This window comes from Aquarana catesbeiana, linkage group LG10, assembly GCF_042186555.1.
Source record: "Aquarana catesbeiana isolate 2022-GZ linkage group LG10, ASM4218655v1, whole genome shotgun sequence".
Classification (NCBI taxonomy): domain Eukaryota; kingdom Metazoa; phylum Chordata; class Amphibia; order Anura; family Ranidae; genus Aquarana; species Aquarana catesbeiana.
Window position 1 is genome coordinate 262,066,137 of NC_133333.1, and position 15,788 is coordinate 262,081,924.

At 45.8% G+C, this 15,788-nt stretch overlaps 1 protein-coding gene across 1 annotated transcript in view; it reads right to left on the reverse strand.

Moving 5' to 3' along the window:
- Positions 1–9,728, reverse strand: part of LOC141109932 (intermembrane lipid transfer protein VPS13D-like) — a 36,041-nt gene extending 26,313 nt beyond the window's left edge. The window contains exons 1-5 of the mRNA XM_073601185.1: positions 9,603–9,728; positions 9,359–9,527; positions 8,218–8,319; positions 5,422–5,635; positions 3,854–4,033 (exon numbers count right to left, since the gene is read on the reverse strand). Of these exons, the coding sequence (XP_073457286.1) occupies positions 3,854–4,033; positions 5,422–5,635; positions 8,218–8,319; positions 9,359–9,527; positions 9,603–9,646 (709 nt within the window). The 5' untranslated portion in view covers positions 9,647–9,728. The remainder of the gene's footprint in view (positions 1–3,853; positions 4,034–5,421; positions 5,636–8,217; positions 8,320–9,358; positions 9,528–9,602) is intronic.
- Positions 9,729–15,788: the final 6,060 nt, after the last annotated feature.

Genomic DNA, 15,788 nt, shown 5'->3' on the forward strand with positions numbered 1-15,788 from the left:
AAGATGAAATCTCTTTTCCTCCAGTCGTAAAGAGTGCCCCCTTGTCCTCTGTGTTGACCGTAAAGTGAATAACTCAACACCAAGTTCACTATATGGACCCCTTATATATTTAAACATGTTGATCATATCCCCCCTTATTCTCCTCTTCTCAAGAGTGAACAAATTCAGTTCCTCTAATCTTTCCTCATAGCTGAGCTCCTCCATGCCTCTTATCAGTTTGGTTGCCCTTCTCTGCACTTTCTCCAGTTCCCCGATATCCTTTTTGAGAACTGGTGTCCAAAACTGAACTGCATATTCCAGATGAGGTCTTACTAATGATTTGAACAGGGGCAAAATGATATCTCTCTCTCTGGAGTCCATACCTCTCTTAATACAAGAAAGAACTTTGCTCGCTTTGGAAACCGCAGCTTGGCATTGCATGCTATTATTGAGCTTATGATCTACCAAAACCCCCAGATCCTTCTCCACTACAGATTCCCCCAGTTGTACTCCCCCTAGCATGTATGATGCATATTCTTAGCCCCCAAGTGCATAACTTTACATTTCTCAACATTAAACCTCATCTGCCACATAGTCGCCCAATTAGACAGAGCATTGAGGTCGGCTTGTAAATTGGAGACATCCTGTAAGGACGTTATTCCACTGCATAGCTTGGTGTCATCTGCAAAGACAGAAATGTTACTTTTGATCCCAGACCCAATATCATTTATAAAGATATTAAAGAGTAAGGGTCCCAGCACTGAACCTTGGGGTACACCACTGATAACCTTAGACCAGTCAGAGTAAGAATCATTAACCACGACTCTCTGAATTCTGTCTTTTAGCCAGTTTTCTATCCATTTACAAACTGATATTTCCAAGCCTGTAGACTTTAGCTTACACATGAGCCAAACGCTTTTGCAAAATCCAAGTATACCACGTCCACAGCCACTCCTCTGTCCAAGGTTTTACTTACCTCTTCATAAAAAGAAATCAGGTTTGTCTGACAACTTCTGTCTTTCATGAACCCATGCTGTCTGTTGCTTAAAATGTTTTTTTCCAGCAAGAACTCGTCTATGTGGTCTTTTATTAAACTCTCCAGTATCTTCCCGACTATAGAAGTTAAACTAACAGGTCTATAGTTACTTGGTAAAGACTTTGATCCCTTTTTAAATATAGGCACCACGTTCGCCCTGCGCCAATCCAGCGGTACTATTCCCATCATTAATGAGTCCCTAAAAATTAGATACAATGGCTTTGAAATTACAGAGCTCAATTCTTTTAGGATCCGTGGGTGGATGCCATCAGGTCCAGGTGCTTTATCCACCTTTATTCTGTCTAAATATTTCTGGACCATATCCCTTTTGAGCCATTGTGGATCATTGGGGGCTGTGTCAATACCACCCCCATTATGGACATGAACTTCCCCATGCTGCTTTGTATACACAGAACTGAAGAAAGTATTTAATACATTAGCCTTCTCCTTGTCCCCAGTCACCCACTCTAGATTATTTTGTAAAGGGCCTACATGCTCAGACCTGACCTTTTTACTATTAATATATTTGAAGAATTTTTTGGGGTTTGTCCTACTATTTTTTGCGATCTGTCGTTCGTTTTGAATTTTTGCACCCTTGATTTCCTTTTTACATATTCTGTTAAATTCTTTGTAGCATTTAAATGACACTAGTGTTCCTTCATTTTTATATTTTTTAAAAGCTCTTTTCTTATTGTTTATAGCTTTTCTAACTTTGACCGTGAGCCACATAGGTTTTCTTTTTAGCCTTTTAAACTTATTGCCCATGGGAATATACTTTGCAGTGAGGTCCCAAACAGTCTTTTTGAAGAATTCCCATTTCTGATCTATGTTTATCGCTGCCAATATTCCCTCCCAGTCTAAGTCCTGGAGAGCAGCCCTCATCCTTGGAAAATTTGCTCTCTTGAAGTTAAGTGTTTTTATCTTTCCCTTATGTATTTCTTGTTTACAGCTAACATCAAATGAAATCATGTTATGGTCACTGCTACCCAGGTGTTCCTTTATCTGCACATTAGTAATAAGCTCTGCATGGTTTGAGATTACCAGGTCCAACAGAGCTTCATTCCTAGTTGGGGCCTCAATAAACTGGACCATAAAATTGTCCTGTACTAGGTTTATAAATGTTTGCCCTTTAACTGTCCCAGCAGTGCCATTACTCCAATCAATTTCTGGGTAGTTAAAATCTCCCATTATTATCACTGTCCCAGCCCTTGCAGCCCTTTCCATCTGTGCAAGGAGCTGAGTCTCCACCTCCTCGTTAACATTGGGTGGTCTATAACAAACTCCAATGATTAACTTTGAACTACGCCCATCTATATGCAGTTCCACCCATAATGCTTCAGACTCATCACACTCTTCATCAGTCAGGTCCTCTTTCACACTTGCTTTGAGATCACTTCTCACATAGAGACAGACCCCGCCACCTTTCCTTTTTACCCTGTCTCTCCGAAAGAGTGCATAGCCAGGAATATTAATAGCCCAGTCATGTGAGGATTGAAGCCAAGTTTCAGCAATACCGATTACATCATAGTTCACTTCATGCACTAGAGCTTCCAACTCACCTATTTTGCTTGGCAGACTTCTGGCATTGGTGAACAAACACTTTAATGCATTATTACATTTTGGTCTGGTGTTTTTCATATATTTTTTAGTAGTACAAATGGCACTACAGTTTCCAATGGCTGTTTGCAACATGGGAAATTTCTTGACACCTGCCATAACCCTCCCCCCATCTGTCCCCATTCCACCCTCCATTAATGTCTGACCCCTAACTGACCTGTCTTCTTGATGTAATTCTAGTTCACCCTCCCCCCTCAATCCTAGTTTAAATACTCCTCCAGCCTTCCTATAAACCTCTCCCCCAGCACAGCAGACCCCCTTCCATTCAAGTGCAAACCGTCTTTAGCATATAGGTTGCACCCCAATGAAAAGTCAGCCCAGTGCTCTAGAAACCCAAATCCCTCCTCCCTACACCAGGTCTTGAGCCATGCATTCAGCTCTCTAATCACCCACTGCCTTTCCTGTGTTGCGCATGGCACAGGCAATATTTCAGAGAATATCACCTTGGAGGTCCTTCCCTTCAACTTGCAGCCTAGTTCTTTAAATTGATTCTTAAGGAGCCTCCACCTTCCATGTATACTGTCATTGGTTCCAACGTGGACCAAGACAGCTGGGTCATGCCCAGCCCCTCCCAGTAATTTATCCACCCGGTCCACCACATGCCGAACCCTAGCACCAGGGAGACAGCAAACCATTCGGTTAAATACTTATTTTCCACCATAATTTACAAATAAATTCTTTCAAAAATCAGACGATGTGATTGGATTTGTTTCCACATTTTGTCTCTCATAGTTGAGGTCTACCTATGATGACAATTACAGGCCTCTCTCATCTTTTTAAGTGGGAGAACTTGTACAATTGGTGGTGACTAAATGCTTTTTTGCCCCACTGTGTAATATATATATATCTATATATATCTATATCAATCAATATAATTTTACAGTTTTTTTTTTAATACTGTATGGTAATTGTATCTGACAATTACAGTATTAAACAGACATACTGCCATCTTCAGGCTGCAACACTGTCTACAGACTCAAGGCGTATCCTGGAAATAAAGCCTCCAGTCTGCATGTGATCATTATGGCAAGCCGTTCTTGACCAATCGCTGAAGATTGAAGCGGTCAGTGACAATCATGTATTATCTGCTGTCATAAGTGAATGTGCCAACCATCAATAAAAACCTTCATTAAAACACCTTCAAACACGGGACATCAATACGGGAGAACCAACAAAAGGTGGGGGGCAGGGATGAAGAAATGCGGTATAAAAATTGATTACCTGAGAATTCCAGCTGTATGAAGGCAGCTTCCCTCAGGGGGGCGCTGCTCTTCTCCTTGTGTAGGAGAGTAATGGTGCCGCCCTCGAGCTGAAAGTTGAGTTTTACAAACACGTGATCTCTCTTAGTAAATGTGTTCAGGTTTGTGGTGTCAGAGGTGGGGTCGAAGAAGTCATCAGCGCCTGTGGCAAAAAAACGTTATAAGTAACAAACTAACGTTATATTACGGCACCTGACCGGGTGGGTTCAGAAATGATGGGTGACAAGAGGACATCTATGGGCACAGCGGGCACTCCCAGCCAATGGCTCTTGGGAAAGGTCAGTCAGAAAGGTTTGAAAACCTAGTCCAGCTAATAAATTGACCCCAAACATATCCAACCATCTAAAATAGTCTCCACCCCCCTCCCCCCCGAAGACATCACCATGCACACATAGAAAACCCAACTGTTCACGTTTATACAATAAGCTCTGACCACACATCTGTATCGGGTGAGCTGCATGCACTGCGTTCCTTTATTAATTTTTCCCTCTTTAGTTTCAACTGGTAATCCTGTATGTAACACGTGTCCTGTCCTTGGGTGGCTACGCTCACACCTCCTTAGTACATGGAGGGAGCCACGCTTGCCATCCTCCTACTCATGACAGCCTCAGCCATCCATAGGATTATAGCTGCTGCCATGAGATTGAATGAGGCTGTGGTGGCCGTGTGTATTATTGGTGGGCTTGTGTATTATTGGTGGCCGCGTGTATTATTGGTGGGCGTATTATTGGTGGGCGTATTATTGGTGGGCCGTGTGTATTATTGGTGGGCGTGTGTATTATTGGTGGGCCGTGTGTATTATTGGTGGGCCGTGTGTATTATTGGTGGGTATTGGTGGGCGTGTGTATTATTGGTGGGCGTGTGTATTATTGGTGGGCCGTGTGTATTATTGGTGGGCCGTGTGTATTATTGGTGGGCCGTGTGTATTATTGGTGGGCGTGTGTATTATTGGTGGGCGTGTGTATTATTGGTGGGCGTGTGTATTATTGGTGGGCCGTGTGTATTATTGGTGGGCCGTGTGTATTATTGGTGGGCCGTGTGTATTATTGGTGGGCCGTGTGTATTATATGCAAGGCCCAGCCAGAACTTTTCATGCACAGGCTGTGTGATGATGGATAGAGCTGCACAGTGAAGATCTCCATGGCGGGGGGGGGGGGGGGGGGTGAAGGGAAGTATAGTGCTACAAGGTTGAGGGGTCATCGTCAGCATTCCTACATTACAAAGAATGTAATAAGAAATGTAAGGGTGCAATTATTGCGGCTAAGATAGAACACAAAAGGCACATAGCGGAGGAGAGTAAAAACAAATCCCAAAGTACATAAATAGTAAGAAAGGGAGGTCAGATCTTATTGGTCCCATAAAGGATGATGAAGGGAATCTGGTTACCAAGGATGGAGAGATGGTGAAGGTTTTGAATTTATGGACTTGATGGACTTTTTTCAACCTCGCCTTCTATGTCACTATGTACTGGCCATGCAGCTTTCCCTACTGCCTGGTAACATTCGATCATAAAACAGCAAATGAACTCACCGAGAATATTTTCCGGGTCCCAGGACTTCTGTTCCTGTTGCTGCTCCTCTGACAGTCTCTCTATATCTTCTCTGGCTTCCTGTGGGTTCCCATACCATCCCCCCCACCCTGGAAACCAGGACTGGAGGTACTGGAGCATGCCGCTGCTCTGGCTGCGAGTTGGAGTGGACGCCGGGGAAGCGCCAGCTGAATCCGCCATCGGTTCTCTCACACTCTACAAACACATGGAGGAAAAGTCACACCATCGGCTTGTTCAAGTTTCCTCCCCCTCCCCCTCCCTACATGGGTTGTTACCGACATGTGGGGAACATTTCATGTCAATATCACCTTTACCAATAGATTTACCGAGAAAAATGGTGACGTGTTCAATACTTATTTCACCCGCTGTATTTGGCTCAATGCGGGGGAGGGGAGGAGGGGATTCTCATCAGGAACCCGATTGTCATCATGTTTGTGGGTGAATAAATCCATCCCAACCGCAAAGGAGGATAATAAACCTTCCACAAGATAAATGTGAAAACACAAATCTACATAATAGAACGTCCAGTCATGTGAGATACTTTCTGGACTTTTGTGGATCCAATCTTCATTTTCTTTCAATCTATTGCCGCGTACACACGATCGGAATTTTTGACTGGACTGGTCCGACAAACCGAATCCGGCGGGCAATCCGACTGTGTGTGGGCTTCATCGGACCTGCAGAGGACTGTTTCTGTCAAAAATCTGACGGACTTTAGATTTGGAACGTGTTTCAAATCTTTACATCGGAACTCCGCCGGACCCAGTTCCTATTGAAAAGTCCGCTCGTCTATATGCCGGTCCGACGAACGAAAACCAACGCTAGGGCAGCTATTGGCTACTGGCTATCAACTTCCTTATTTTAGTCCGGTGTACGTCATTGCGTACGAATCCAGCGGACTTTGCTGTGATCGTGTGTAGACAAGTCCGTTCATTCGGAAGTCCGTCAAAAGTCCGTTGGAAAGACTGTCGGACCTTTGTTGCTGAAAAGTCCGTGTGTACGGGGCATCAGAAGTGTCAGTAGAATTTCCAGATATCAGACACATCCGGGTGTGAGGGAGGACGGGGTTTCCTCATATTAAGTGACCCGTTAGATTTTGTAACGGAAGCGACGTTGTCGCCGCCATCTTGCTACACCCCGCACTGCTCTACAGTAAAGATAGCGTGAGAAGACGGAAAGCGGACATCTCGTTACGCCCACCAGAGTCTGGCAATTCACACTTCTTTTTTACCAGTAATCTGACCTTATATAGTGATATACAGCATTTATATAGTGATATACAGCATTTATATAGTGACCTTATATAGTGATATACAGAATTTATATAGTGATATACAGAATTTATATAGTGATATACAGAATTTATATAGTGATATACAGCATTTAGAACTCCGTCTGACTGTTTTGATGTTAAATTCTAAAAGCAGCGGCGAGCCTTCTGATCTCACAGGTTTGCGGATCTGACAGAACATCACTGATTTGAAAAATCAACATCAAAACAGTCTGATGGATTTCAAAGTACTGAACTTCACTATATAAGCTGACTTTACTGGTAAAAATAAGTGTGCAAGACTCCGGAGGGTGTACCAAGATGTCCGCTTGTTGCCTTCTCACTGTGGAGGAGTGCGGGGTGTAGCAAGACGGCGGCAACGGAACATCACTTCCGTTACAAAATCTGATGGGTTGCCTAATCTGACGAAACACCAGCATCTCCCTGTTACTTGCAGTGGCCACAACCGCATTGCCCCCCAGCCCCCCCCACCGCCTGCTATGTCATTGGTTGGTCACTAATAACAGGTAAAGGCCTCCAATACACCTTGAAGTGTCAGATAATGAAGGTAATACAATATATGGCCGTCTACAGAGCATGCCTTGGTTTTGTAGGAAAGCAGTACTGAGGGTATGATGATAAACGCGGGGGGGGGGGGGGGGGGGGGTGTCCTTCAATGGACCCCAAGAAAAGGATTGTGAGGCGAATACAAATATCCCAGATTTCTTCTATTCATAATTCTTCACAAGAGTTGTGATCTGAACCTTTATTTCTCCTCAGTCTGTAGATTGGTTAGCAGAACTTTACATCCTAGATCCATTATCTTCGTTTTGCACAGAAAATAGGATTCTATCAGGTCTATTAAAGGACACAGGAAGACTTTCCCCTCCGGGACGTCCAACCGAGTGATGGACAAGAAAGAAAACTAAAGTCACCAGACCCAAGAATAAAAGAACAGAAGAATAAAAGAACAGAAGAATAAAAGGACAGAAGAATAAAAGGACAGAAGAATAAAAGAACAGAAGAATAGTTCTAGTAAAAGGAGGATTGTCCTGGACGTCCTTCCTCCGAGTAAAAAACTGAGGCATGCTGGGAGTGGGAGGGGTTATCCTGGGCCGGCATGCTGGGAGTGGGAGGGGTTATCCTGGGCCGGCATGCTGGAAGTGGGAGGGGTTATCCTGGGCCAGCATGCTGGGAGTGGGAGGGGTTATCCTGGGCCGGCATGCTGGGAGTGGGAGGGGTTATCCTGGGCCGGCCTACAATTTTTTGTTCGCCAGTGTCCAACCCTCCCGTAGGTGGCAGTGTTACCCAAAAGGTAAAAGACTTCCTGTGATCCTCAATAGACATGAAAGGAAAATCACATTTTATATATATTAGTTCAACTAGAAAGTAAAGTTCTGGAAATAAATATACAGGCGAAGTGTGAACGACAAATAAAAGTGATCAGCAAAAGATTAGGAATACAAAATGATCAGCTGACAGATCATGTGACCTAACAGGTTCAGACCTCCGCCAGTTCCTGCTGCCTCCTGAAGCTCTCATGGACCTGCTGCTGTAAAATCTTCAGTTCTTCAAACGATTGTTCCTCCTCAATGCGATCCAACTCAGCCTGAAAAGTGACATGTTGGAGAAGGTTAGACCAATGGACAAGCCCGACACGGAGGGACAAAACACTGGGCTGTGTGTCAGTATTCACTGCAGCTGGAGGATATAATAGAGGATATAATAGGAGGATGGAGGATATAAAATAGAGGCTGGAGGATATAAAATAGAGGCTGGAGGATATTAAATAGAGGATATAATAGGAGGATGGAGGATATAATAGAGGATATAATAGGAGGATGGAGGATATAATAGAGGATATAATAGGAGGATGGAGGATATAATAGAGGATATAATAGGAGGATGGAGGATATTAAATAGAGGCCTACTAGTGGAAGTCACAGAATGGGAACAATGGGGATACATCAGTGTTATTACATTACATTATTTTGTAAGGTTAAAAAATAAAATCTGATTGGACTTTGTTGCGGGATTGGGATGGGAAGTCCCCTTTCCTCTACCAGAAAACAATGTATACCGTATACTGCATGTACTCCGTACACTTCATACAGCACTGACAGCAGCGGCATTAAACTAGGAATTTATAAAAATAAATAAAGGAACACAAGGGGGCGCCAGACTAAGTGTAGCAGGTAAGTGACTGGATTAAAAAAAAGCCAAATGGCAACTTACATCCAGGTAAAGTACCAGGACATATTAAGGTGTGTGTTAGGTGTCCTTCAAGTGGAGCTCCGCTTGTTGGCCCCCCTCCCCCTCCACTCCCACATTTGGCACATTTTGGGGGTGGGGGGGTGGGGAGGCGGTACCTGGTTTAGACCGGGATCTGCTCCCACTTCTGCGGCAATCTCCAGCCCCTCCTCCCCCCCCCGCTGCTTTCTGGGACACACATACACACAGGTCCCAGAAGAAGGGAGGACCATTCAGAAAGTGCAGCTCGCGCATGCGCAGTAGGAAACCAGCTGTGAAGCCTAAAGATTTCTCTGCTGGATTCCCTTAGCGCCTGAACCCGGAGCGGATTGACAAATGGGTTGAGGGTGCGCCACGGCGGGGTCCTTCCAGCACCCTTCAGATAGAAGATATAATACCTGGTCTTCAGCTGTCAGCGGGATTCCTTTCAGACGACTGGAATGTTTATGACAATAGAAGACGGCGTCTCTCGCTCGCCGGAGAAGGAATTCCACATTCATTCGGCGTCTCTGTTCTCGGATCTCAGACAGGTTTGTATTCAGTGCAAAGATCCACCATTCCCTACAGCTGGGAGGAGAAGACACAACGTCAGCTCTCCCCACACACAGATATTCTACAGACCAAGAATGGGGGGAATCTTACTTCTGTGACACCGGGACCCTCGGCCTCCACTTCCTGTACTTCATCTGTCGCTCTTTTCTGTCAAACTCGTCCACAAACTCCACAATTTGCTGATATTGTGCCTGAATGACAAACAAAGCATGTCTGGTTATACGGCGATCACCGACCTTCCTCTTATACGGCGATCGAGTCTTTCTTCTTCTATAGTTCCCTCTGATATATAACAGGAAGCGCCCCGGTGGATGTCATTTAGAAAAATATGCGCTCACATGACTGCCCGCTGGTCTCCTCCTCTCCCAATCTGATAGCTGCAGGGGGAGGTGCTGGTAAAGAAGAGAGGAGGAGACCGGCGGGCAGTCACGTGAGCGCAGAACGCCGCTCTGAAGTAAGCTATTATACAGCATATTTTTATAAAAGACATCCACTGGGGAGCTGTTATATATCAGAGGGAACTATAGAATTAAAACACTGTTGGTTTTAGTGCAGGAGGGGAGGATTGGGGAGCTGACAGGCAGGGAGGGGAAGGAAGGGAGGATCGGGGAGCTGACAGGCAGGAAGGGGAGGGAAGGGAGGATCGGGGAGCTGACAGGCAGGAAGGGGAGGGAAGGGAGGATCGGGGAGCTGACAGGCAGGAAGGGGAGGGAAGGGAGGATCAGGGAGCTGACAGGCAGGAAGGGGGGGGGAGGGAGGATCAGGGAGCTGATGGGGAGGGTAATGGAGGATCAGGGAGCTGATGGGGAGGGGAGGGGAGGGAAGGGAAGGGAGGATCAGGGAGCTGATGGGGAGGGTAATGGAGGATCAGGGAGCTGATGGGGAGGGGAGGGGAGGGGAGGGAAGGGAGGATCAGGGAGCTGATGGGGAGGGGAGGGAAGGGAGGATCAGGGAGAGAGGGGAGAGAGGGGAGGGAGGGGGGAGAGACACAGGAGAGCAGAGCTGCGGCTGATGGAGCAGCGTACTCTGACAACGGTGTCAGGGCTCAGCAGCCCTGATATATTGTGGTCAGCGAACAGGGGGAAGGGTATAGCCAGGCAGGATCAGACAGGTATTACAAGTGATACAGGGGGCAAAATGACACAGCACAAGCACTGTTCAACATGCTTTAAAGGGAACAGGATACTTTTGTTGGGGGTTAACAAACACCCCATAGCAAATATACTGTTATAGAGCTGCCCTCCTGTGCAGAATCACAGGGCGGGCGGAGTCGGCTGGTGGACGGACAGGGCGGGCGGAGTCGGCTGGTGGACGGACAGGGCGGGCGGAGTCGGCTGGTGGACGGACAGGGCGGGCGGAGTCGGCTGGTGGACGGACAGGGCGGGCGGAGTCGGCTGGTGGACGGACAGGGCGGGCGGAGTCGGCTGGTGGACGGACAGGGCGGGCGGAGTCGGCTGGTGGACGGACAGGGCGGGCGGAGTCGGCTGGTGGACGGACAGGGCGGGCGGAGTCGGCTGGTGGACGGACAGGGCGGGCGGAGTCGGCTGGTGGACGGACAGGGCGGGCGGAGTCGGCTGGTGGACGGACAGGGCGGGCGGAGTCGGCTGGTGGACGGACAGGGCGGGCGGAGTCGGCTGGTGGACGGACAGGGCGGGCGGAGTCGGCTGGTGGACGGACAGGGCGGGCGGAGTCGGCTGGTGGACGGACAGGGCGGGCGGAGTCGGCTGGTGGACGGACAGGGCGGGCGGAGTCGGCTGGTGGACGGACAGGGCGGGCGGAGTCGGCTGGTGGACGGACAGGGCGGGCGGAGTCGGCTGGTGGACGGACAGGGCGGGCGGAGTCGGCTGGTGGACGGACAGGGCGGGCGGAGTCGGCTGGTGGACGGACAGGGCGGGCGGAGTCGGCTGGTGGACGGACAGGGCGGGCGGAGTCGGCTGGTGGACGGACAGGGCGGGCGGAGTCGGCTGGTGGACGGACAGGGCGGGCGGAGTCGGCTGGTGGACGGACAGGGCGGGCGGAGTCGGCTGGTGGACGGACAGGGCGGGCGGAGTCAGCTGGTGGACGGACAGGGCGGGCGGAGTCAGCTGGTGGACGGACAGGGCGGGCGGAGTCAGCTGGTGGACGGACAGGGCGGGCGGAGTCAGCCTGTGTAATAAGACACATTACAAGGGGTCGTGTCGTCTGCTCCCCTGTACCTCGCTGTGACAGCTTGAAGCTGAGTTTACTTTTTAAATAGTGTAATAATATCAGCACTCAACTACCAATTTGATGAAAAATATATAGTGACAGATGAGAGAAATAAAATATTATAAGATAATGACTGAAAAAACAAGGAAATTAGAACAGAATAACATTATCCTCTAGTATAAATAATAATCACCCATTAGTCTACCAGTCATCTAAATTAGCATAGTGAGGGTTAAACTGAGTAGAATTTATTTCCAGCCTGAACGTCAGCCTGCAATAATTAAAGCCAGCCACTTATCGGTGCCACCTATCAGTGCCCATAAATGCCATCAGTCAGTGCCACCTATCAGTGCCCATCAGTTAAACTGTCACATGACATTAAAAAAAAAGTATTGGTAATCGGTATCGGTGAGTACTTGAAAAAAAGTATCGGTACTTGTACTCGGTCTTAAAAAAGTGGTATCGGGACAACCCTAAATATGATTAGGGCTGCAACTAACGATTATTTTCATAACCGATTAGTTGGCCGATTATTGTTTCGATTAATCGGTTAATAATCTTAAAAAAAAGTGTGGTGTATAATTTAGTTAATATATAAAGTTAAGAAAAAGGCCATTTATATATATATATATATATATATATATATATATATATATATATATATATATATATATATATATATATATATATATATATATATATATATATATATATATCTCTATACAGTGGTAAATATAAATAACCAACATTATATGGTTAGGGAGCAAAATATCTAATCCACTCTGAGAATAACAGACAGAAGAGATATATACTGTATATACTATTAAAATGTGAATCTGGTAAATCTCATCAGACTCCAAGATCAAATTTTTTTATTCAACAAACAATGTCTTCCTTCAAAAGAAAAATGTTATTTTAAGAACGTTCGTTCGATTTTCTAATCGTTAGTGGGGTCAAAACGACGTTCATTTTCAACCACAGTGACGGGAAAATTTTGAAATAATAGAAAACTTCTTGGTCAAAGGAATTTTCAGACAGTGTATGTGGTTTTCGTTCAGAAATTACATTAGTTTTAAAAACAGAATGTTAAAAACCAAGTGAAAATTTCAAACAACATTCTTTCATTCAGCGAATGTACAAAGATTTCTCGTCTGAATATTGATCGGTGTGGCCAGCATAAGGCACGGTACACACCTATGCAGTTTGCTTTTAATCTGTTTCTGCAGTGCTTTTTGCTGTGTGTTTTGACTTTTGCGCATGTGATTGTGCTGCGATTTACGTTTTTGCATTTATTTTTGGCCAATTTGTTGTTGGGAAGATTAAAAAAAACAAAAACTGCTGCAATAATTACACGCTTTTCTGCAGCTTTTCCATTGAAGTGTATTGAACCAAAAAAAGCACTGCTTTGCATTAAAAAAAAGTCCCTGACCCTTTCCAAATACGCAGCGGCTGAAAAAAGCATAGTTACAGTAGCGGTTATTTGCTCTTTTTGTACTATAAAGGGCTTATTTTAGTTTTTTTTTTTTTTTAACCCTATTATGTTACTGGCCGATTAATCGATTATGAAAATAGTAATCGATTCATTTCATAATCGATTAGTTGTCGATTAATGGATTAGTTGTTTCAGCCCTAAATATGATTCACCTCTTTCGGGGCCTCATGACTTCTCGTGCCCCCTTGGTGATTGATATAGACCACAGCTGTGGTATTGTCGGATTGGATTCTGATAGGACAATTCCGTAGTTTGAGCATCCAGACCTCGAGGGCCAGGTGTACTGCCCGAATCTCTAGAATATTGATGGGCAAAGTCATCTCTGATTTGTACCATTTCCTTTGGACAGACGCTTCTTCCAGGACTGCTCCTCAGCCCAGAAGGCTGGCATCTGTTACCACCTTCCAAGTAACTGGTAGAAAGGATTTCCCCTTTTTGAAGATTCTTGGATATCAACCACCAATTGAGGCTCTGACGCACATTGGGGGATAAACGCATTGGGAAGTCCAGAGCTTGGACCTTCTTGTTCCAAGTTGACAGGATACTGTTTTGCAGCAGTTTTGAATAAAAACTGCGCATAAGGAACGGCCTCGAAAGAAGCCACCATCTTTCCCAACAATTTCATGCAAAGTCAAATAGAAGGATTCCTCTTTGTTTTGATCAACTGAATCAGTTCCCTTATGGAATTGATCCTTTCCTGGGGAAAAACCACCCTCTTCTGAGCTGTATCTATGATCAGCCCCAAGTACTGCAATCTCCTTGATGGTTTTAAGGAGGATTCCCCTAGGTTGAGAAACCAACCTAGGTATTCCAGGTAGCTGACTGCGGTGACCAAAGTTTGGATTAAGCGGGCTACCGATTGATCTATCAAGAGAAGATTGTCTAAGTAGGCTAGTAGTTATACCTTGAGCCCTTAACCTGGCTAAAGGAGGAGCCAGGACCTTTGTGAACACTCGAGGTGCAGTAGCCAGACCGAAAGTCCAGCTACAAACTGGAAATGAAGAAGATTTTCTACCTCGAAGCGCAAAAATTTCCGGTGAGCGGGAAAAACGGCACATGGAGATAAGCATCCTTGATGTCGATTGACGCCAGAAGTTCTCCCCCTTGTAGAATGGAGACTACTGATTGGATTGACTCCATTCGAAAAGAACGGATATTCCAAAAAAAACGGTTTAGATCTTTGAGATCTAAAATGGGTTTGACATCCCAGTTTGGTTTTGGAACCGTGAATAGGTTTGACTAAAACCTTAATCCTCGCTCTTCCAAGGGGACCACCGATATCACTCTTTGGGACAAGAGATAATCCAAAGCTAGAAAGAGAGACTTTTTTTTCACTGGATCTCTGGGAATGTTTGATCTGAGAAAACGAGGAGACGGGAATTCTCAGAACTCTAGTTTGCAACCTAGAGAAATTGGGGACGCCACCCATCTGTCTTGACATTGTTCCTGCCAGACCCTTGAAAACTGTAGAAGCCTTCCCCCCACTCGAGCGGGCGGGGGCGCCCCTTCATAAGGAGGCTTTAGTATGCCATTTTGTGGGTTCCCCCCCCCCCCAGGTCCTCTTTTGACGCTGGGACTGACCCTGAGGTTTACCTCTTGAACCTGACGGTGGAGGCCGTTGTGACTGCCTGGAGGCTGATGCCCCTGGCACTGGAGAAGAAGCACATTTAAAAAAAAAAAAAAGCTTAAACTTCTTTTTAACCGGTAAAAGGGAACTTTTCCCATTAAAAAATGCTTTGGATGCACTTATCCATATCGTCTCCAAATAACCGTTCACCATGAAAAGGGAAACTGGCCAAGAGCTTTTTACATGGCGCTTCGGCTGACCAATTTTTCAACCATAGGATTCTACGCACATGTACCAGCCCGAGCATGAGCCGTGAGGCCTGGAGAATAGAATCTTTCATAGCGTCTACTGTAAAACACAACGCTTCTGATAGTCAAATCCTGGGCCTGCTGACCAGGAATAACCTTGAGTACCTCTATAAATTGGTCCTTTAAGGACTGAGATACTCCGATCGCTGCCAGAGCAGGCTGAACAATTGAACCTGCCAGTGAAATATAGTTCTTAAAAAGGAACTCCAACTTCTTATCCATTGGATCCTTTAGCATATGAGCATTGTCTACAGGACAAGTCAGGTTTTTATTTACAGATAATATAGCAGCGTCAAAGGCTGGAATTCCCCATTTCTTATAGAACTCTTCCTCCATAGAAGAAAGTATTGAAAACTGTTTATCTGGGTGTTCCCACTCAGAATACATTATCTTCCTTACCCATGAATGGATAGGAAAAACATGAATCGGATTGGGGAGGCTTTACTGACCCCAAACCAGAAGTGGGCTCATCGACTGACTGCGTTATTGGCAGTAAAGATGTGGAGCGGACCAATTCAGTGAGAGATTGTACCAACAACCTTTCCTGTGAACCTGATTCTTCCATATCAGGATCTTCAGAAGTGGAGACTTCAGCCTCTTCCTGGTCCTTTGAGAGAAATTCGTCATCTCTCGCTCCTTGTTCCTCAGCAAGAGGGTCCTGAGCAATGGACGGGGACCTGCTACGCTTAGTCCCACCCTAGGATGTGATTAAAGCATCAATC